The sequence below is a fragment of the Suricata suricatta genome, chromosome 8 (genome assembly GCF_006229205.1).
Source record: "Suricata suricatta isolate VVHF042 chromosome 8, meerkat_22Aug2017_6uvM2_HiC, whole genome shotgun sequence".
Classification (NCBI taxonomy): domain Eukaryota; kingdom Metazoa; phylum Chordata; class Mammalia; order Carnivora; family Herpestidae; genus Suricata; species Suricata suricatta.
Window position 1 is genome coordinate 33,436,214 of NC_043707.1, and position 23,515 is coordinate 33,459,728.

General features: G+C 45.4%; 1 protein-coding gene across 2 annotated transcripts in view; it reads right to left on the reverse strand.

Annotated features, from left to right (window-relative positions):
* The window catches only part of PMS2 (PMS1 homolog 2, mismatch repair system component), a 26,722-nt gene continuing 3,207 nt past the window's right edge, over positions 1–23,515 (reverse strand). Inside the window, exons 3-15 of one of the 2 annotated variants that reach the window (XM_029947055.1) lie at positions 23,005–23,091; positions 22,496–22,598; positions 21,578–21,761; positions 19,052–19,219; positions 18,202–18,299; positions 16,114–16,213; positions 14,925–15,009; positions 13,664–13,819; positions 10,418–11,297; positions 5,573–5,740; positions 3,202–3,302; positions 2,824–2,993; positions 1–710 (exon numbers count right to left, since the gene is read on the reverse strand). In XM_029947055.1, coding sequence (XP_029802915.1) covers positions 567–710; positions 2,824–2,993; positions 3,202–3,302; positions 5,573–5,740; positions 10,418–11,297; positions 13,664–13,819; positions 14,925–15,009; positions 16,114–16,213; positions 18,202–18,299; positions 19,052–19,219; positions 21,578–21,761; positions 22,496–22,598; positions 23,005–23,091 — 2,444 coding nt within the window. In that variant the 3' untranslated portion in view covers positions 1–566. Of the gene's footprint in view, positions 711–2,823; positions 2,994–3,201; positions 3,303–5,502; positions 5,741–10,417; positions 11,298–13,663; positions 13,820–14,924; positions 15,010–16,113; positions 16,214–18,201; positions 18,300–19,051; positions 19,220–21,577; positions 21,762–22,495; positions 22,599–23,004; positions 23,092–23,515 lie in introns of those variants that run through there. The other variant, XR_003911720.1, reaches the window with a different exon arrangement.

A 23,515-nucleotide genomic window follows, 5' to 3' on the forward strand; every position in this document is an offset into this window, starting at 1 on the left:
TTAAAGTTATAGAAAAATCAATCTTTTATTTCCCCTTGCATATGAACGATGTTTGCTGGGGAACATTTAAAAATAGTTACCCCAGGCCCTACTTGGCCATTTTCTTCCAGCTGGGCAGGGAATCTCCCTTGATTTTTTGGGGTTTTTTTTAATTCTTTTTTTTTTTTAACTTAATGTGCCTTAGGGTGGACAAACCTGAACCCAAAATGACCACAATTTTATAAAATTAAACCTTTATGAATTTAATCATACTGCGGGCTGACACTTGCAGACTAAGATACCTCAGGCCGCAGCAACAGAGGCCCAGGTGACTTTCGAAGCGTTCTTCCTAGTTTTGTTTGATGTGCTCTTGCCTGTAGGCGCACACACGTTCTGGTGCAGGACACAAACCAGTGCGAGCCACGCTCCACGTGGTTTGACAAGGTTCTCAAGATCATTTCTAGTGGATCTGGTTAACTTTTTTTTAAACAGGTTAATTCAGAAACAAGCTGACTCGTTAAAGTCCTGCTTTTGAAAACAGCAAAACCTGTGATAAAATGTACAATCCTAGAAAGCAAGTGATGTTGTCAGCTTTGAGAAATGACATCCAGATTGGCGATGTGTCTCATGGTCGGCCTTCCGTGGGGACAGTTCCAGGGATGGTCCATCTCGCCCATGTGGGTGATCAGCTTCTTCATCTCACTTGTGTTTAGAGCCGTTCCAATCATCACCTGAGTGGGAGACACGACGGTTTAATGCTGTACGGGCTCTGGCCAGAGGAGCATCTCTCCAGCACTGTCCTTCTCTGGAATGAGCATGGACATGATGACAACTCAAAAACAGCGGTCCCAGAAAACCCTCCTCTGAGGAGCCCCACCCTCTGGTCTCTCGGCCCTCCAGCTCTCTGTGAAGTCCGGCCCCTCCTTCACAGCAGCACACCCCTGGTAGAGACACTGCCCAAATCTGTCCAGGATGCAAACAGTCTCGGCCACCCTTCCACCGCCCTGACCCATCTGTCACCTTGGCAACTGCAGGGCCTCTCACCTGCCTCCCCGCTGACCCTTTGACCCCTCCACCTGTTCCCCACCCAGCGGCCAGTGACTGACTTTCAAAGGCTGTCAGATCACACAGCCCACCCTCCTGGCACTTGCCTCTCAGAGCGGTCAAAGCCCACGTGCATCACCCGATTTGGGCCCTCACTGGCCTTGCGCCTACAGCCCTCCCTACCTCTCCAGCACACTGGCATCCCCTTTCCTCTTTTTTTTAATGTTTTGATTTTGTTTTTGAGAGAGGGAAAGAATGCGAGTGGAGGAGGGGCAGAGAGAGAGGCAGACACAGAATCTGAAGCAGGCTCCAGGCTCCCAGCTGTCAGCACAGAGCCCCGCACAGGTCTTATACGCACAAACTGCGAGATCAGGACCTGAGCCGAAGTCCGATGCCTATCCAACTGAGCCCTCCAGAGGCCCCTGAGGCACCTGCCCCTTTCCTCTTGCCCAGGTGCACTACACAAGCACCTCCCTGGGACCCGGGTGCTGGCCATGCCCTCTGCCCAGGGTCCTCCTCCTCTCCCCCTCCTCTCCAGGCTCCTATCCCTGCCTCCCCTTGATGAAACAGCACTCAGCTTGCATCTCCAGCCCACATCTCCAGGGAGGGAATGGTGGCCCATGGCTCTGCAGGTCTGTGAGTCCCCTTGAGGCAGGATTCTAAAATGCAGGGCCATTGGCACAGGCCAGTCTGCGCTGCCTCCTGCTCACAGACCCCGGGGTGGGGGCGCCAACATTAGGTCTTCATCAAAGAGATACCTGTGGCTGGAAGTCAGATCCTCCCCACACCCCTCCCTGGAGGGACTTCATCCAATCCCCAGGCTCGAGGTGCCCCCAAGCTTTGGGCTCTGCCACTGACATTTCCCCTGACCGTCTGCAGACACTCGCACTTACAGCCTGGTGGGCCTCAAATACAACACGTCCCAATCAGCCCCCCACCCCCCAAAGGCAAGCGGGCTGCTGCTTTGCCACCTGCCTTGTTCCTTTTGGTCGCCCCCACCTGCAGGTACCAGCCTGCACCTCAGCCCTTCCAGCCTTCCACATGAGTGCCCTGGTCCCCACCAGGATCCCAAGATCCCGTGTGGGTCCCCAGCATTCACATCCCGGCCCCCCTCCGATCACAGGCAGTCTCTGGCTTGGCTCCAATGTCCCGCCTCCCCGCCCCATCTTTGCACTTGCTCTTTATTCTACATGGAGAGCTCTCCCCAAGGGGCTCTATGCCCCCTTCCAGGCATCAGCCCAGATACTGCCTCCTCAGATGGCCCTTCCCTGATCCCCAATCTCAGCTACTCTCCCTGGGGACCAGGCCACTTTCTGTCCCCATACTGCTTTAATTTCTTTTCTGGGCCTACTGGTATCGGAAGTTATTACTTTCCCTTAGGTCTCTTCCTCCCCACTAAACTATAAGCTCCGTAAGGGCGAGGACTCATCGGCCTCGTCCCCCTGTGTCCTGGGCAGCACCTAGGCGGAGCCTCTAATGAAGCAAGGGCAGCCCGGCTGCTCCCAGGGCTCAGTGGACCCAGACGCACCTGCTTTACTCTGACATCAGGCTGATTGGCCACCACCACAACCACCTCCAGGACAACTTGAGCGGCGATAGGGAAACGTCACAGTATTTACGGGTTAGAGGTCAGAGAGAACACAGAGTCGTGCAGCTCACATGGCACACTGGCAGAGAAGGATGCGGCCGTGCTACACAGATGACCCACGGCAGTCACGGCCACGGTCCACAGCCCTGCCTGGTCAGCGGCTTGCCTGAGCAGGCCTCGCAGGCCCTGGCAGATGAGCACGGTTTACTTACAGACTTTCGACAGGCTCTGGAGGCAAACATCTGTCTGACGCGGGAAGGCCGGCACATGACCCCAGGGCTGTCACTTAGCATGAAGATCAGTTCATCGATGTCCTGAGGTCCAAAGGTCCAGTTTTTGCTGGTTGGCAAGGAAATCAACTTAGCCCTTTCAGTGACCGGAGCTGGAAGAATAAAATTTGGAGAAGACTCCGTTATTCGAAAAGTACGTTTCATTTGACGCCTACCTGGAATGAACACTGAAGACAGAGCAGAGGCAAAGTGCTTTTTGGGGGAACCGTTTCTGTCTCTGATCAAATACACTGATCTAGGGCACCTCGAAGACTGTTCCCGGCCCTGATGGGACACCATCCTGTCATCCTGGTCACTCACCCGCTTCGTCGATAACAAAATCAAAGCCATTCTTTCTGAATATTTCCAGATTTTCTATTAGGATAGCTTCATTGACAGCAGTTAGGTTGAGGGTCTGGGGTCTGAAAAAACAGAGAAGAGATTCAAACCCAGTCTTGAAGTCAAACATTTGGCTGTAAAGCAGAAATGAAACAAAGCCAGTACGTGCTGCTTTAAATTCCTTTCAAAAAGCAATGTGAGTAACAACACTTTATTCAGCCACATGCCTTTCCTATCATATAACTGCTCAAAAATTTCCCGTTAATTTTCTTTCTTTTTTTTTTTTAAGTTCAAACGACCACCAGAGCAGCTGGTTTTTCCTCAGTGTGCCATCCCACCCCAACAGCCCCACGCTTCCCTCAATCCAGTCCCTAAAGAGAATAATACAGCACAGAAATATAGCTATTTTTCCTTCCCACAATACAGACCATGTGAAAAGCTGGATTGGGTCATCACGAGCACCTGAAAGCAGAATACAGAGCATGTTTTGCTGTCCTGCCGCTTCTGAGCCTGTGTTATTGATCTCGCCATCCGGCTGGGCAGCAACCTGTCCACCAGTCCTCCCGGTTCACTGAGTGCTTAATCAGTTGGAACTCATAAGGGCAGGAGATGGGACAGTGTGCGTACACACACATACACACACAGGTCCGGTCGCCCCCCCTCATGGAGTAAGAGACCAGTGGGGAAGAATGACACTGAACAAGCAAACAAACTATAATTACCAAGTACACTGCTAATCGGGAGGCAGAGACACCCAGCAGCACCTTAAGAGCACAGAGCAAGTGAGACGGACCTGGAGACAGGAGTCAGGGAAGGTCTCTGAGAAAGGGGCTTCTGAGCTGAGAGCTGGAGTGAGCGCCCATTATCTGGCAATGGATGGGGGGTGAGCGCAGAAACAAAGCATTCTAGGCAAGGACAAGTCTGTGGAAAAGCCCGAGGATGGACCACTGATGTTCCGGAGCCACATGCAAAAGATCTACTTCCTTCTTCTTAATGACCACATAGGAATTCATCAGACTTGTCAATGTTTTGAAAAAGAGATGGCCGGTGTGGCTCAAGCATGGAGAACAAGAAGGGAAGGGCCCAGGGAGGGCCAGACAACACAAGGCCTTATAGGAAGGAAGGACCTGTGGCCTTTATCCTTGGACCACCAGCCACCTGGGACCCCAAGTGATCGGTGATTACCTGGGCTGACCTGAATTGTCACAAATGAGACTTTATTTATGCAAAATGGCTAAAAAGTAAAAGATCCCTGTGAAAAAGGCAGGAATAATCCAGTATGATAAAGTAGCTTATTAAATGTCTTTCTTTACACAGGGCACCTGACTCAGGTCCGACTTCGGCTCAGGTCATGAATTTGCAGTTTGTGAGTTCGAGTCCTATGTCCAGCTCTGTGCTGACAGCTTGGAGCCTGGAGCCTGCTTCGGCTTCTGTGTGTTTCTCTGTTTCTAACCCTCCCCTGCTCACGCTCGTCTCTCTCTCTCCCTCAAAAATATACACGAAAAACGTAAAAAATAAATGTCTTTACTATTACCATTTACATCTACTGAAAATAAACTAATCCGACCATTCTATAGGAAATAGACTTTTCTGTAAACTTGGTGCTTTTTCTCAGCTGAGTGACTGTTATTTCAAGCCAGTATTTACTCCTGTTGGATCTCAGTGTATTTCTCTATGTCGCTGAATTTCCCAATTTAAAATCCACTTCTTCTTATCACTTGGCTTAAGAAAAGACTTCTGGTCTACATGACACACGGTCCCACTGCCTTGTGAAGCAGTCAGCATAAAACAGGCATTGGCAAAGGAGAGAGAAATACCAAGTTCCACAGCGACTAATCACTGGACTTGACCCACGCTAGCTGAGGATGGACACAAAGGCAGCGCCGCCCTTCTGAACACCTAAATTCTAGGTGCTATAAACAGACACGTTATGTATCACAAACTGGCCTTCATCAGAGAGATTTCCTGGCCAACCAGCAGAGGTGAAGGGCTTGGTAAATAAAGAACGCTGGCCGTGTGAACTTGGGAAAGTCACCTAACCTCTGTGTTCTTGTGCCTCTGTTTTTTTTTTATCGCCCGTGAAGAGCTGACGGTAAGAGCAGCCACTTCGTAGGTTTGAGAAGATTAAATGAATCTAATGCATGTAAGTGGTTTCAACAGAGCCTGGCACATAGGAAGCACTCAGGAAATGGCAGCCAGGACTACAGTATGAAAAGTACAAAAACCTGCCATAGGGATGCTTGTGGCTAAAAAAGACACACACACACACACACACACACACACGTCTGCTTCCAGGTCTTCGGCTGGAGCGGTGCAAGAACACTGGAGCGTCTGAACGCCAGAAGGAACTCACACGATGAGCCTCTGGCCCTGGAGGACAGTGTGCTGCTGGAGCATCTCGAAGTTGTACTTCTCGTCCGTGGCGTGCTGGTCCACGATGAAGAGGTCCGCGTCCAGCTTGGTGATTATGAATCCCAAGTTGAACTGACCAATGATCTCCATGTCTGCAAACATCGTTTTACTGCAAGTGGAAAATGCTCATTAGGAGACATCGTGATTTATAAAAGGTTACTTTTCTGACTATAACAGAAGAATGAGCAATACAGATACATAAACTAGAGAAAGGCCCTAATAATTCCACTGTCTGAAGATACCATTAGTCATTCATTCGGTCATCTAGCTCCCCGGAGACGGTGTTAGTACCTACTGTTCATGTGACGTAGATCTTCCCACACCTTTGTCTACATGTTTAAAAAAAAAAAACAAAAACAGAAATGGGAGTGCCTGCCTGGCTGGGTCAGTTAAGTGTCCAACTCCTGATTTCGGCTCAGGTCATAATCCCAGGGTTTTTGAGTTCAAGCCCCACACTGGGCTCTGTGCTGACACTGTGGAGCCTGGGAGGGATTCTCTGTTTCCCTCTCTCTGCCCCTCCCCTGCTTGCCCTCTCTCTCATTATAAAAATTAAAAAAAACAAAAACAAAAAACAAAAAAATGGAATCATAATTCTTCATGCAATTCCACAGGCCTTACCTCACAATGCACCTTCGGTGCTTTTTCAGACCCATTCGTGCACATCTCCTTCACTCTTCCTAGTGGCCATGTGGGAGCTCCCTGTGAGCACATACTGGAACCCGTCCGACAAATTCTCTACTAAGGACAGTTTGGGTGCTTCCATGTTGAGTAATGTGAACACTGCAGCGAAGTTCACAGACATAAATCCACTCTATTCTGGGGGTATTTCTGTACAATAAATCCCTAGATTTGTAAATGTGTAAAAGTACCTTTTCACCAATCCTGGGTATCAATCCTTCTATCTGCCAAGCTCAGCACCGGGTCCTTTGGTGGGTGGCTTCATATTCTAATATGTTCATGCCTATGTGTGTCAGTGCAGAGAAGACAGACACCACTGATCTTCACATGAGAAACTGACTCTGCCATTCTATCCCCCACACAACTAAATATTGTGACAATCGGTTTTCATGAAGATCAGCGCCGTGGTGCTCAGATGGTGACTCAAGCTGAGACCTGAGATGGTCCTTTCTTTCTGTGAGTGCACCAGTGCAGCAAGGAAGATCCCTTCCACACCACAGCACCTGCCCAGGCTCCCGTGGCACTTGCTTTGGTCAGCATTCTGCCACAGTCAACGGAGGGTGACAGTCTAACAGGACGCAATGGATTACTAAGCTCCCATTTCCTAGTGGCAAGGAGCTCAGCACTGAGCTCAAGTCCAAGGTCAGGACCAAACTAATTCCAAACCCTGTCTTTGCAGGCATGTCTCCTGCGACCATTCCCTGGGAATGATTTTGTGGCAAAGTCCAAACAAGACACAAAAACCACACCAGTGATTTGAACAGGGGAAATTCACAACCAGCCATGGTAAACTAGTATAAGGTAATTAATTACTAAGCTAAGAAACACAAGGGGAGCTGAGTGAGCGAGCAGGGCTGGGCCTCCTGCTGGCAGCTGCCTTGTAGGAGAAAAAGACCAGGGCAGCCAGAAGCAAGGGGAGAGGCTGCAGTGGCCCTCCACTGCCCCCTACTGACCATGTCTTGAAGTGCACCAGCAGAGATGCTCACACAGTCCAGCCTCCAAGATCACAAAGGAGGGATCCTACAGCAGATTCCAAATGAGCTATAATACACCCTAAGCAGCACTGACACCACGTCCCTGGCTGATGCTGCGCTCTGGTTCCCCGGGTAGAGTCCCCATGGGAAGAACATGTACTGGCCTGAAGATGCTGGCATTCTCTCTCTGCAGGTGTATCTCCCACCGTAAATTTAAAGAACGGCATCAGGCTCAACCAATGAAGAAACAAAACTGTACAACTTGCTGTATTTGGCTATAACTCAAAAGAGAAACACAAAAGCTGGTAAATGCTACCACAGTATCTCAATCACTGCCTCATCTTCCACTCCGGACATGTCTCGGGAAAAAGTATCAGGAGGACAGCTCAGAACAAAGGGCCGATACAGCAGCCGTGCACTGAAGGCCAGATGCCAATGCCCGGCCCACTGTGGATTGGCATTTCTCAACGTGAGCACCTGGGGTACCTGACAAAAATGCAGATTCCTGGGTTCCCCACCCACGATCCACCAACCACGTCTACTGAAACAGAATCTCGGGAGCCTGGCCACGGGTTCTGCTTTCTCAACAAGCTTCCTAAGCGATTCTTTCGTGTTCCCCAAATTCAAAAACTACTATAACAGGTGATTGATGAATATTTGTTGAATTAAATTCACTTAAAAAAATTTAACATTTACTTATCATTGAGAGACAGAGCATGATCATGGGAGGGAAAGAGAGACCGGGAGACACAGAATGTGAAACAGCTCCAGACTCTGGGCTATCAGCACAGAGCCTGACGCGGGGCCCTAACTCACAAACCATGAGATCATAACCTGAACTGAAGTTGGACACTCAACCAACTGAGCCACCCAGACACCCCTAAAATCACTGCTTTTAGTTGATGTCACTCACTGAGAAGGCTAAAAGAATCCAAAGAATTGGGCACCTGGGTGGCTCAGTCGGTTAAGCGTCCGACTCTTGATTTTGACTCAGGTCATGATCTGAGGGTCTGTGAGATGGAGCCCTGCGTCAGGCTCTGCGCTGAACCAGGAGCCTGCTTGGAATTCTCTCTCTCTCTCTTTCTCCTCCTCCCACTCCCCACTTATGTGTGCAGTCTCCCTCTCTCTCTCTCAAAAAGAAAAAAAAAAGAATCCAAAGAGAAAGCATAATTAGTTTGCATTTTGGGCACCATACAGGTCTTTCTCCATCAAGCAGGAGTTCACGATCGTGTGTGTGAGGAAGCAGGGGGGCAGGGTGGGGGGACGGGCTCTTCACTGCATCCCTCAGCTTTCACAGACCCCAGACCCCACCCAAACAGGTTCACCCCCACAATTTAAAGGAACTATCTCCTGTGGTGTCTGAGTGGCCCAGTTGGTTAAGCGTCCGACTCTTGATTTTGACTCAGGTCATGATCTCCTGGTTGATGATTTCAGGCCCCAAGGCAGGCTCCACACTGTCAACGCTTAAGACTCTCTCTCTCTCTCTCTGCTCCTCCCCTGCTTGTGCTTTCTTTCTCTCTCTCAACATAAATAAACTTTAAGGAAAAAATAAATGAACTATTTCCTAAATAGGTTTTCCTAAAAAATCTTTCTCAATGTAAGCTAGGCACTATGAATATTAAGAGATTTACCTAAAATAATGCTTGCTGTTGAAGAATTGATCATCAAAACTAGGCAAAGCCTGTGCGGTCCAGACCAAAAGTGCCATAAAGTTTCAATGTAATTACTGAGGTGCTCTGTGTACAGCACACAGCACATTTCACTACCTACTGAGACAGAACATACAACACTTAAAAAGATCAAAGTTAATTATTTCAAGGAAGTCATCATTTTTAGAAGTCACAATGTTGTACATGATTATTGTCAAGGAAGTGGTGGGGACCAGTGTTTTCTATTATGGATTTTATTAACAGATTGCTTGAAATTGACTCCCTTTTTTCCTTAGCCTTACCCTATGCAATCTCCTGAAAATCACAAGTTTGATAACGCATTCTAATTTTTCCTAATACACATTAAAATGAATCATGGGAGGGGCACTTGGGTGGCTGGTTGGTTAAGCGTCCGACTTCGGCTCAGGTCTTGATCTCACGATTCATGGGTTCGAGCCCCATGTCGGGCTCTGTGCTGACAGCTCAGAGCCTGGAGCCTGTTTTGGATTCTGTGTCTCTGTCCCTCTCTCTCTCTCTGCCCCTCCCCCGCTCACATTTTGTATGTCTCTCAAAAATAAATAAACATTAGAAAAAAAATTTTTATGATTCACGGGAAATAGCAATGTTCACTGAAACCGCCATGACTTCAGTGCAGGGAGGAGTCACTGTGAAACTTGGGCAAGAGGAATGAGATTGGGGCGGAGGAGGCCCTGATTAATTTGAACTAATGGAAAGGATGCACTAAGAAAATCTAAGGAAACAATTCTTCAAAGTTCCACAGAGGGGTGCTGGGTGGCTCAGTCGGTTGAGCGTCTGGCTTTGGCTCAGGTCATGATCTCACAATTGTGGGTTCAAGCCCTGCATCAGGTTCTGTGCTAACAGCTAGCTCAGAGCCTGGAGCCTCCTTCGGATTCTGTATCTCTCTCTCTCTCTGATCCTACCCTGCTTGTGCTGTCTGTCTCTCAAAAATAAATAAAAAAACATTTAAAAAATTTAAAAAGTAATAATAAAAACAAATAAGTAAAAAATAAAAAAACAAAGTTCCACAGAGAAAAGGCTCTTTAAAGAAAGTTAATTGGATGCATGTGAGGGGCAAGATGAAAAGGTGATAAATGGAAAAAAGCATCACCCAGGACAGACCGGTAAGGCTAATGAGCAATCTGTAGAGTGGAAACAGACTCCCAAATTAGAATCTTCTAGAAAGCATAGAGAAAGCAGAAGAAAGGGGGGCTGGGAGAGGAGAAGAGTGAAGCTTGGGCAAGAATGACACTGGGATGCTTCACGTCTTTGGTGCAGAGGAGGCTCCCAGGAAGGACCATCCTGACAGCCAGAGGATCGAACCCCGGGGCCAGGGCCCCACACGTGCCCCACACTGGACGAGGAGCGCCCGGCAGAGGAGCGAAGCCAGAGCCTGGAAGGATCAGCCTCCTCCCCTCACAGCAGCTCACGAACGTGTGCAGAACTACTCCTACGCAAGAACAATACCTTATCTCCTTTCTCAGTTCATCTTCGGCGGCTTGGTTTTCTCCGGGGCAGATCTTCGCCCTGAACTTCCGGTAATTCTGCTCGCCTTCTCGCGGCCGTTCTTGGTGACATAACCGCTGTATTCGTGCCGCTAACGACCGCATGGAAAAGGCCAGGGGCACGATTTTCTTAGCGATTTTAACAGCTACGTCAACCTGAGACTCTGACGCGTTCTGAGCAGCCCCCAACCCTTGAGGGATGCCAGGGTTCGAAGGGACGCCATCTTTTTTAAAACGCTTTGGGCTTGGGGACGCGTCTGCGGGCGGAGGCACGACCCTCCGTTCCCGCGCACCGTCCTCACGGCCGGAACCGCGTCTCATGTCTGCAGGGCGATGTGCAGGTTCGGGCAACTTCTCTGAAGGCTCCGCGTCTCCCGGTGAAAACCTGTCTCCGTGGGAGCCTGCTGCACGGCCACCGCCCCACTGACCGCCCGTTTCTGGGGTGCCGAGCCCTCCCCCTGGGCCGGCCGAAGTGCAGCTGTGCTCCATCTCCTGCTCCGTCTCCACTCCGTCCCTGCAGTCCCCGGGGCCCTGGTGTGAACGCGTCGTCTCCCCGCCAGGGCCAGATGAGTCTGTGCCCGAGCCACGCTTCCCGGAGCTCGGGGGGTCTGAAGCGCCAGCACCCTGGATGGGTCTCTTTTGTCGTGGGGAAACCCGTCTCGCTTCGGTGGTCTTGGGGCCCGGAGACTCAGTCTCTGTCGTGTGCCGAAGAGAAAAGGTCTCTCTCAGCCTGGAAATGGTCACTGCCCTCTTCGCTTCCCCTCCCCTTAACAAAGCTGCCTCATCCTGTTTTTCTGGCACAGGCTTGTCCATTTCCGCCGAAGGCTTTTTTATCAAGTTACCTGAGTAGATATGAGCAGAGGAGAGAATCAGGGGCTACAGCGAAATGGAATTAAGAGGGTGTTTCTAGGGGCACCTGGGGGGCTCAGTCGCTTAAGGGTCTGACTTTGGCTCAGGTCATGATCTCACAGTTTGTGAATTCAAGCCCAGTGTCAAGCGCTGTGCTGACAGCTCAGAAGGTGGAGCTTGCTTCACCCTCCCTCTCTCTCTGCCCCTCCTTTACTTGTGCTCTGTATCTCTTTCTTTGTCTACCTCTGTCAAAAATAAACATTTTTTAAAAATCTTTAAAGAGTGTATTTCTACCAAAGTAGGGATCTAGAGATGACTGACTGAACATACAACACTGGTTCTACGTTAATCGTAAGGGACAAACAAATTGAAACCACAGTTTGACTTGCTGCCATATGCTCACCAGGATGGGTAAAAATTCAAGAAATGACAAAAGTTCGCGGAGATGATCAAAAGGAAAGTGTAAATGCTGCTAGTGGTACTGAAATCGGTATGGGAGTAGCTCCTAAATCTGAACACAGCGCAGGCTTGTGACCTGGCACCACACTCCTGGCAGACCCGCGCCCTCCAGAGCCACACACAGGGACGTCCGCGGCCGCTCTGGCCCTGGCGACCCAACTGTCCACAAATAAACCATGGCATTTAATAACTGCAACGGAACGCTGCACAGCAACGAGAACGGATGAATGAGTTGCCATATGACATGGATGAATCTGACAAATGAGAGAAAGAAACAAACCGCAAAAAAGTACAAATTAAAAGCAGATGTGGTGTCAGAAGTGAGGAAGATGGTCGCCCCTGGGGGGCGCCGGAAGCAGAAGGGGTAGCCAGGTGCTCCCTCGGCCAGTATGTCTTGACCACAGGGCTGGTACGCTTTGGTTTGCTTCCGTCTTCAGTACAGTGGCCAAAAGGGCGCACTGGCTCAGCTGTGCTTCAAGATGCACCGGCATTTTGAGCAGCTTCTCTTTACAGGCTAGCATCTGGCAAAGCGTGTGCATTTGAAATGCCAAGTGGCCCCTATGCAAACATACACATACAACCGAACACCCTCCACTCCATCCCCGCACACACCCACGTCCACAGTGCCCTCCGCAGCGGATGGCCAGGGCTGGTAGGCGCCCAACGCATCCAAAGCCAAGCTCCACCACTCTACTGTCTGGATTTCTGCACTCCTGTTCCACTCCACCCCTCGGGACCTTCGCCTCCACCTTAAGCCCTGATTATCAAAACCACAGCCGGCCTGCTACCTTCCAAATCAACCCCTCCCCACCCCTGGGGTGTTCGAAACTTTAGGACAGAGCTGCTCAGGATCCCAGCCCCTCATACTTCCTTCTCGCACCCTCAGCTTACAAAGGCCACATTCCAGAACCTCTCCTCTCACTGGGAACAACTGCCATCTGTCACCTTAGCTTTCGGCCAAACCCTAGTTTCAGCTTCCTCAGCAGCCCTGGTCTTCCCCGCTCCGAGGACACTTTGATGGGCACCCACCATCTCTGCACATACAGACATGGGGATCGGGGCAGGCTAGCCGAGAGAAGACAGCGTGCATCCCAAGGAGATCTGGCCGTGACAGGGGAGATGGGGGCGGAGGTAATGCCAACTCTTCCCTCTGTCCCCTTGGGCAGCTAGGGCTCAACACTGATCCCCCTCCCAGATGTCCCAGCTGCTCTTGATTTGGATAAAAAAGACGACGACTACTTAAATGGCTGATCATGTATGACCAGGCAGTAAAACAATGATTGTACATATTATTACTACAGATCCCGAATCAGCTTTGTGGTGACGCTCATTCCCACATGCCACTCGGGTGAAGAAGGCACAAGGGTGATGGGTAGGAAAATGGCAACATGAGGGCCCCCAGGATTTCCCCACTCCGTAAAATAAATGAAAAAATGGGCAAAAGTGGTCAGAATCAACTTTTTTCAGAACTCTGGAGATTAACAAAAGGCTTGCATTGATCGGGAGTGTTTATTAAAGAAAAACAGTTGGCTCTTGGTAAGAACACATCCCCATATGTGCCAAATATGCCTCCCATTTCTCCTGTTAATCCAATTCCCTGACATCCAATTTCCTGACATCTATAGTGCCAAGCGTGACACATTCTCTCAGAGATTTTGGGGGCCCCTGCCCACAGTTGCAGGTTGAGTGTCCATCCGACTCTGGATTTCAGCTCAGGTCATGATCTCATGGTTCATGAGATCGAGCCCCACACTGGGCTTTGCACTATCAGGGCAGACCCTGTTTGAGATTCTCTCTCTAAATAAATAAGTAAACATTAAAAAAAGAAAAAAAAAAAAGGAAAGTATCACAACAGCCGTGGGTTCCAGAAGTTGTCCATATACTTGTATCTTTTTCTTACCTTCGATACCCAACAGTGGCTGCTGACTGACATTTAGTTTGGTAACGTCGCCATCAAACATTCCTATCAAGGATGTCTTTAAAACTGCCAACAAAAGCTTCTCCTCTTGCAGTAAAATTTGCCTTTTATCGGGAGTAACATTGACATCAACACAGTCTAAAGCAAAAACAAAACAAAACAAAACAAAAAAACCCGTATGTTTACAACCACCTTTAATAACAGAAATGTCCCCATCTGTTTTGTTCTCTGGTGCATACCAACAGTACTGTTAAAAACACTGCAGTGTCCAGACTAATATTCATAAGCTATACAATCGGTGCTTTCAAAAAAACAAGGAAAAGATGAACCATTTATTAAATGGATGGAATATGCAAATATTTGAATGGTTAATTTGCAAAAAATAAAATAAAGAAAGAGCAACTAAACACATGAAAACACGTGATGGAAGACCGCACACCAAAATAAGGCCCTCCTGCATCACCCATTGAATTCGGTTCAAGATGACTCGACCTAGTACACTGCTCTAGACGTGGAAATGAATACAGCACGATCCTAGTCATGGACACACTAATTCTAGTTCTAGGAGAGTATCTTAAGAAAATTACCACCAATACAGGTAACAATTTAATTATAAGGATAGTATTTAAATTTCTAAAAACTGAAGACAGCTAAACTAAGGCTAAAAACTTAAAATATTTAAGATACATCTGTATCTTGGAATATAACGAATGCAACTGTGAAAATCGTGTTTCTGAATAATTTCTAGGACATAGAAAAAAACCGTTTATGTTGAAGGATAGATAAAGAGCTCGATACAAACTTAACCAAAGTCATTTTCTCCCCACAAAGGACAAGTAGGGATGTATATAACATTACCTATTCTTTTAAGGCATGCACATATTTCTAAGTACCTAGAAAAAAACACTAGATAATGATAAACCAGAATTTTTCCAATAATAAAAAAAATATGTGTTATTTTTAAAATCAGGGAGAACATTTGGTTTGCTTTCTCCCCTATGTGCCATGAAAAAGTCGTATTTTTCTAACAATACCATTAACCTGGTCTCAAGCAGAAAGCAAGAAAGTCTGTATAAAAAATAAAAGTCTATAAAATATAGTTAAAAGTCTGTAGGAAGAAAAGATACACCACCATTAACTGTTACCACAAAAATCTCTTTCTGGTCATATCATGGCTTTATGATTTCATTTTTTTCTTTTAGGGGTAAGTTACCGACATGACAGAAAGCTCAGTGGAACTTACCTGAATCAACAGAAATGTTAAGAACGACAAATGGATACTGATGTCGATTATACATATGATAGACCTCATTCACAAGTCTGGTAACCTACATACAAAATGAAGGTTAAAAGAGAACAAATGTTCCTGTCTGTCCCCCAACACGCTGTCCTAATCAGCCACTACAGGGTGATATTTTTACAGATTTACTGAGGTAGAGCAGGCCTGCAATAAACCAAAAGTATTTAAAGTATACAGTTTGAGGGGCACCTGGGTGGCTCAGTCAGTTAAGCATCCGACCTCAGCTCAGGTTTGTGAGTTCAAGCCCTGCATCAGGCTCACGCTGTCAGCACGGAGCCGACTTCAGATCCTCTCTGCCCCTCCTCCACTTGCATGCACACATTCGCTCCCTCTCTCTCTCAAAAATAAATAAATATTTTAAAAAGTTTTAAAAAATGAACTATGCAGTTTGCTAAGTTTACAATCAACATCAGTAAGATTATAATCAAGATAATCAATATATCTATCCATTGCCCAAAAAGTTTCCTCACGCCCCTCAAAGGGATATTTTTAATCATCAATCCCTAAACATGAATCTTTTTCCAATCCAAAGCTGCTTTTGAAGAAATGTCAAAAGATGCAGGTGCAGCCTATTTACTTATCTATTTACTATATTATTTTAACTCCAGTGCCAACATGCTGCAGGTGCAGTTTAAATGCTATTTAAACACATTCCAACGTACATAGAAATGTATTTATGTCATCTTATAATGCAATTGGTAAAAGTATAGGATAAACTATAAAATCACACCATGCACAACACTGAACCATATTTGACAGACAGACAAGTCATTTTCAAGTACCGCAAGAAAACAGAATCTATGACTGATGTACAATATTGCTGAAGATGTGAGATCAAAACCAAACCACTAAAACCCTATCAAGATGACCAGTCTAGGGGCGCCTGGGGGGCTCCGTCAGTTGAGCATCTGACTCTTGATTTTGGCTCAGATCATGCTTCCAGAGACATAGGATTGAGCCCCACATCAGGCTCTGTGCTGACAAGTGCTGAGCCTGCTTGGGATTCTCTCTCTCTCTCTCTCTCTCTCTCTCTCTCTCTCTCTCTCTCTGCCCCCACCCCCAACCCCTCTGCTGCTTGTGCTCTCTCAGTTTCTCTCAAAAAAAACCCAAAAAACAACCTTAAAAAAAATACCTTTGCTGGGTCACAAGGCCGCCGATTGATAAAGAAAAACTGTCTGTCTGTTGAACTTCTTCCAATACCATGAGCACAGTGAGAGATGAAACCAGAGATGCTGTTCCGTGTTCACACGGGAAGGGCAGGATTCCAGAATGAAAAGAGTGAATGACACATCAAAGAGTACATTTGTAAAATAAAAACAAAATAAAAATATAACACCTGGTGACATGCTGATAATTATTAACATTTCAGTTAACAAGTGTCTGCGTTCCATTCTGATAAATCATAAAAAGGACACAGACCTTCTGGAATGTTCTACAGCTCTTACCATCAACAAATCTACCACAGGCAATGCAGCAAGTTCAATACAGATTTGCTTCAGCTCTTCTCTGACTTGCCCTATTAAGTTCTTGGCTTCCATGCAAAAAGGGAGTCTCACGCCAAATTCACATTCTAGAATCTTCCAGCTGTCCCAACCGGCTGCCTAGGGAGCCCAACTACTTGTATTCAGGATTTCTGCCCACACTCCCTGCTCTTTTAAAATCTGTTCTCTTTGGGGGCGCCTGGGTGGCTCAGTGGGTTAAGTGTCTGACTCTTGATTTCAGCTCAGGTCAAGATCTCATGGTTGGTAAGATCAAGCTCTGCAACAGCCTCTGCACTAAGTGCGGAGCCTGCTTTGGATTCAATCTCTCCCCCTCTCGCTCTGCCCCTTCCCCACTCACTCTCTCTAAATAAACTTAAAAAAAAATTTTTAGTTAAAAAAATAAAAATTAGAAAAAAATAATAAAATCTGTTCTCCGTCACCAAAGTCCTATCTCCTAAGGTATTGTTAAAGAGCTTCCTCAGGGCACCTGAGTGACTCAGTCAGTTGAGCATCCAAATCTTGATTTTGGCTCAGGTCATGATCCCAGGGTTGTGGGATGGAGCCCTGAGTCAGGCGAGGCGCTGTGCTTTCTCCCTCTGCCCCTCACCCCAACTCGCACACACATGTGCTCTCTCTCCCCCTCTCTGTCTAAAATAAAAAAAAATTAAGTGCTCCCTCTGACTGTGATCTACCCCCAGGGAATCCACACATCTGTAAGAACAGTGTGCTCACAAAAGAAATGAATCCCTGCATGTGAGCCAGAGGCAGGTAGAGAGAGTGAGCGAACATGGGCCATCGCAGGGCCAATCCCAAGGACAGAAAACGCCGATGTTTCTTACACTGGAAGTAGTGACGATGGACAAGACACTGGGTAAGGCATGAATGAAAGGAGATAGCCTCTATTACCCTCTGCCAAATCCCCGTAAAGCAAAACATATACATAAATTAAAAGTAATTTTAATTTGCCACCAAGTAGACCCTTTACTACAAAGGCTTCAATAGGAAATCAACAGGACGGACGCCTGGGTGGCTTAGTCAGTTAAGCGTCCAACTTCGGCTCAGATCATGATCTCACTGCTTCTGGGTTTGAGCCCTGCGTCGGGCTCTGTGCTGACAGCTCAGAGCCTGGAGCCTGCTTCCAGTTCTGTGTCTCCCTCACTCTCTGCCCCTCCCTTGCTCATACTCTCTCTCTCAAAAAAAAAAAAAAAAAAAGAATAAATGTTAAAAAATTAAAAATTAAAAAAAAAAAGGAAATCAACAGGAAACCAAAGAATTCAATAGGAAATTCCCTAAAGTGCACCAAGGACCCAGAATATTGGACAGATTAAGTAACGGATCCCTTTACAGAAATCCTCCTTCTCAGCAATAATAATTACCTATAACTTTATAACAAACATAAAAACTACAAGCCTTAAAATCACGATCTTTAAGAACAAAAGACTCCAGGGGGGCCTGGGTGGCTCAGGCGTTGAGCGTCTGACTCTTGATTTTGGCTCAGGTCGTGATCTCATGGGATTGTGAGTTCGAGTCCTGCATCGGGCTCTGTGCTGACAGCACGGAACCTGCTTAGGATTCTCTCTCTCCTTCTTTCTGCCCCTCCCCTGTTTGTGCTATCCCTCTCTCAAAATAAATAAAAATAAATACATACACACATAAAAACATAAATAACTAAATACATAGATACATACATACAGAAAAACCTGGAGCAATTGTCGTTTTCCTGGCAGCAACCTACTCACCGGAAGAGAGCTTGGAGAGCGTCGCTGGGCCGCAGCCCATACTCTTCACACACGGAGTCACTAGGGGGCAGCTGAACAAAAGGAATGAGGCTTTGCAGCTAAAAAAAACAAGACTCACAGTTAATTCCTAACAAAAATAGGTTGTACTTAAGTTCAGAAAGGAACGGTTTTGTGTGTTTGCATTTCCTGGTCAGGCCATCCACAGTGAGAGCACAAAGAAATCTGGATAGCTGATTCTGGAGGCTATCATAATTTTGGGTTTTTTATTAGAAGGATGGACCACGTGAGCACATACTTATCCATAATCAGTAGTTTGCCCACACCACACTTTTTCGGATGGAGAGTAAAGGGAGTGTTTTATTCTCTGGAAGAATAAAAGAAAAGAATCTTTCAGCTCTCAACATTAATTCTTGTGGTAAGTACCTGATTAAGAAATCAATTACTGGGGGCGCCTGGCTGGCTCAGTTGGTAGAGCAGTAGAATCTTGATCTTGGGGTTTTAAGTTCGAGCCCCATGTTGGGTATAGAGATACTTAAAAATGAAATTTCCTTAGGGGCGCCTGGGTGGCTCAGTAGGTTAAGCATCCCCCTTGATTTCAGCTCAGGTCATGATCTCATGGTCGTGGGCTAGAGCTCCATTCAGGCTCAGTGCTGAATGTAGAGCCTGCTTAAGATTCTCTCTCTACCTCCCCCTATCTGTCTCTCTCTCTTTACAAAAAATAAAAAATAAAATAAAAATCTTAAAAAAAATCAATTATTGGAATTCCTTCTCTCTTCTTTGGAAAGGACAATGAAACCAGCTGTAATTACTAGAGCAATAAAATGTTTTTTAAATAACTGGCCACCACTACCTGTTTCTGGCCAAACACAGATCCAATATTCTCCTTTAGGCTGGAGCTTCCGCTCGTGCAAACCACAGGCTGGCGTTTTCCTTGTCCAACCTGATTACTGCAACTTATTCGGACACCTGCTGCAATGATACAGTATGCGTGTAAGATCTGGACCATTCTGGCATACTCCTGTTTGAAAAACACAAATACAAGATTCGACGTTACTTTAATCCTACAAGAACTACACGGTTCAAGTTCAAACATCCGGTTCAAGGTTCTCATGTCAGTGCACAAAGAAGGCATATTATTCCTGACTGAATGAGCCGGGTTTCCCTTTGTATATCACATACCCCTTCATACGCGGTACGAGAGAGCTCAAGAGGCTGACAGTCCTAACTAACCTCACTTCTCATGTCCACGAGGTCCACACCCTCTACTGTAAAAATCAAAAAGTGTCCTCCCTTGGACCTCGTAATCCTTCCTTTAGAAATTCACCCTTCTAGAATGACTGGCACGATCAAAGACATAATACAACATGTTCACTGAAACAATCTGTAGTTGTGAAAAAAAACTTATTAAAAGTTATCTCATCAGATGGTGAGTCAATTAGGTCAAACGTTTAATTAAAAAATGTTTTTATGTTTATTTTTTGAGGGGGGGGGAAGAAGGAGAGAGAGAGAGAGAGAGAGAGGGAGGAAGGAGGCAGGCAGGGAGGGAGGGAGAATGCCAAGCAGGCTCTACACTGTTAGTGCAGAGCCTGACGCAGGGCTCCAACTAACAAACTGTGAGATCATGACCTAAGCTGAAACCAAGAGTCGGACATTTAACCAACTGAGCCATTCAGGTAGGTGCCCCTGTAATCGTGAAAAATGAAAAAGAACCTAAGCTACCATCAACAAGGAGCTAAAACATTATGGGATATGCATATAATGGCAGAATGATAAAGAATAAAGTAATGAGTCAGCCAAAAATGATACCTACAATCAAATAAGATACCTATAGAAATGGTCAAGTTATAGAACAGCATATGTAATGTGATCCTAATTGTTAAGAAAAAAATGGCAACAAATACATAAAAAAAATTAATAACTAAATAAAACCCTTTAAAAGAAAGTGTCAATGATTGGATTTTATTGTCCATTCTTTGGAATAAAGGTTCTATGCACCTGTACATCAGGCTAAAAGGGCGCACACCGAACTCTGGGAGGTAGGCCAAGGGCATCTCAACTTTCTACTACATTCGATCCTGTATTACTTAAATTTTCATTCTGTATTGTTTCATTTCATTATATTAATTTGTCTGTCTTAAAATTTTTTTTTCTCGAGATTTATACATACATGAAACTAAAAGGCGCCTGGAAACACACACTGTTAACGATAGTCTTTTCTGGCAAGTAAAAGTTCTTTATTCCTATATTTGTTGAGGCACTGATTTTTTATCATGAGATACCAAAAATTAATAATTTTTTTCTATACAAAGATTATTTTTATTTCTTATTTTTAACTTTTTTAATGTTTATTTTTGAGAGAGAAAGAGACATGAAGTGTGAGTGGGGGAGGGGGCAGAGAGAGGGAGACACAGAATCGGAATCGGAAGCAGCTCCAGGCTCCGGATGTCAGCACGGAGCACAAGGCAGGGCTCAAACTCACAAACTGCGAGATGATGACCTGAGCCGAAGTCAGACGCCTAACTGACTGAGCCACCCAAGCACCCCTGGAACTGCTTTTTAAGCACAAATTATAGATTTAATTATTTCATTTCCATTCAAATTCATAAAAGTTGTAATACTTCATTTTTCAGGAAACCAAGAACAATATCTTATGAAAAACGACAGATAGAATAAAAAAAAGTTACTTCTTAAAGAACTCATTCCCATGTCAGAATACCTAATATATGAGATTTGATTTTTTTTTTTAAGAGAAAAAAAGGATAAATCAAGCTCAAGTTCAGTCTTTGGTCGGGAAAAGGCAAACTAGACACATCCCAAAAATTTCAGGGAAGAGAACCATCTGAAGAGTCAAGTTCGCTGTACCTTAGCGTGGGAGATCTTCCACTATGCATGCACATCACACTACCGATGTTCTCAGAAACTGGGGCTCTGAATCTACGTACATTTTTCTTTTTATTAATTTTTTTAAATGTTTATTATTTTTGAGAGATAGAAAGAAAGATAGCAAGCAGGGAAGGGGCAAAGAGAGAGGAGACACATAATCAGAAGGCTCTGTGCTGATAGCTCAGAGCCTGACATGGGGCTTGAACCCACAGACCATGAGATAATGACCTGAGTTGACATTGGCCGCTTAACCAACTGAGCCACCCAGGCGCCCCTATTTTGCTTTTTTTAATGTTTATCTATTTTTTGAGACAAAAAGAGAATGTGTAAACAGGAGAGGGGCAGAGAGAGAGGGAGACACAGAATCCAAAGCAGGCTCTAGGTTCTGAGCACAGAGCCCGATGAGGGGCTTAAACTCATGAACCGCAAGATTATGACCTGAGCCCAAGTCAGACACTTAACCAACTGAGCCACCCAGACGTCCCTAACATACCTTTTTAATATTCCTTTGAAATTCCTTATGGCGCACGGGGAGTGTATAAAATAGCTGCTGCACGCTGACAGTTGTCCCTCTGGGTCGTGGGTGGGGAGTTTTCTGGACAATTTTCCCATTGTGATCAAACACCAGTCGAGTCCCGACCTTCGCAGACGTGTGGCAGGTAGAAATGGTCACATCGCTGTGAGAGAGAGCAGGCATGACATGATGTGGTCAGACACTCACAGGTGCTGGATGTCTCATGCTCATTCTCTCACTTCCTCTCCTAAAAAAGTGCGGATCCCTCTAAGAGAATCAAGAAGGTTCGTATGGGTGAGGGGTCATCAGAGAATCTAAGGCTTGGTGCCTAACAGTGAAAGAGTTCTATAAATGCTTCGTTCTGATGAAAGCTTTAATACTGGTTGTTGTTGTTGTTTTGGTTAAACTGCAAAATAAAAGGCCTCAAAGCTTACGTATTAACGAATAAAGATTTATTTCCCAGTTTTATTCTTACTGTTTTAACAAGGATCCAAAAAATATTAGCATTCCAATGTAGAATTATTCGTAAAAACTTAGAGTCTGCAGTAAGTGTTTCAGTTAAATTTTTTCCTAAATTCTGAAAAAATCAAAACCAACACATCTGTAACTTATTATCTATGTACTGTTTTAAAATGGAGAAGTTACTGCTTTAAAAAGAGTATAATTCTTTTACAATGCTATTTCCTTCATTTCCTTGCTTACATTTCAGAAATATTACGACTTAGATGGGCAGTAAGATAAAACAGCATGTGGAAATTGGAAGTTGAGACCCTCAGGACGGAAAAGTATAAATGGATCTAACCCTAGGAAAAGTAAAAACGATTCTAACCCTACGTTTTCATTTTCAGAGAGATTTTTGTCAGGGGTCAAGTTAGAGGATAAAAATATTGTTGTCACCTCAGTGCACAAAGTGAGCTCAGAGCTTCACCCCGGAAGCCAAAAGTTTCAACCTGAGTTAGGTCAGTGAAGTCTTGAATCTTAGAAGTGTGATGTTTCAGAGCTGAAAGAGACGAGCACAATAAGACCCAAGGTATTTCAAGTGACAGAACATATACAAAACCTACCAAAGCAACCGGTTTTAAAAAGCTGTTTTTGTGTTCCCTAAGACGGTGTTACTCAAAGTTTGGAAACATTGTGCTCGATATTTAAAAACGGAACTAGAGGCAGCTAGATGGCTCCGTAGTTTAAGCGTCCAACTCTAGCTCAGGTCATCATCTCACGGTTCGTGGGTTCGAGCCCCACGTTGGGCTCTGTGCTGGGCTCAGAGCCTGGAACCTGCTTCAAATTCTGTGTCTCCCGCTCTCTCTGCCCCTCCCCTGCTCGCACTCTGTTTGTGTGTCTCTCTCTTAAAAATAAATAAAACATTAAAATTTTTTTAAAAATAGGATTAGGAAAACTCAACTTACTTAAGCCTTCAAAGTTTTCTTCCTCTACCCCGCATCCATTGTCTGAAACTTCAATGAGATCCACCCCATAGTCTTTGAGTCTCAGATCTAAAAAGTTTAACATATTAATTTCTCAAAGAATTAATCCATGAAAAAGCCTTTATACTCATAGTACTTATTGTAACTTATGTAATGCAAATTGGAGTCATAACTATACTTACTTAAAGGTACTACTGTCATTTTGTGTATTTCGGTTTTTTTTAAAGGCCTTCTTGGCAATTTATTAACCCAGATAAAATAGTTTTTTTCTTTTCTTTCTTTCCTTCCTTTCTACCTTTCTTTCAAAAGGATAATTTTAATAGAATCATTATAGAGAAAAGGCTCTGAAATCAGACTTCCTGGGATTACATTTTCTTTATGAAAGTAAAATTCCCATACTTTCATTTTTCAATCTGTCCTATAAAACTTTATCAAAGTAAATTCCCAAGCCTTCATTTTCTATCTGTCCTATAAAATGGATTTAATAATGATA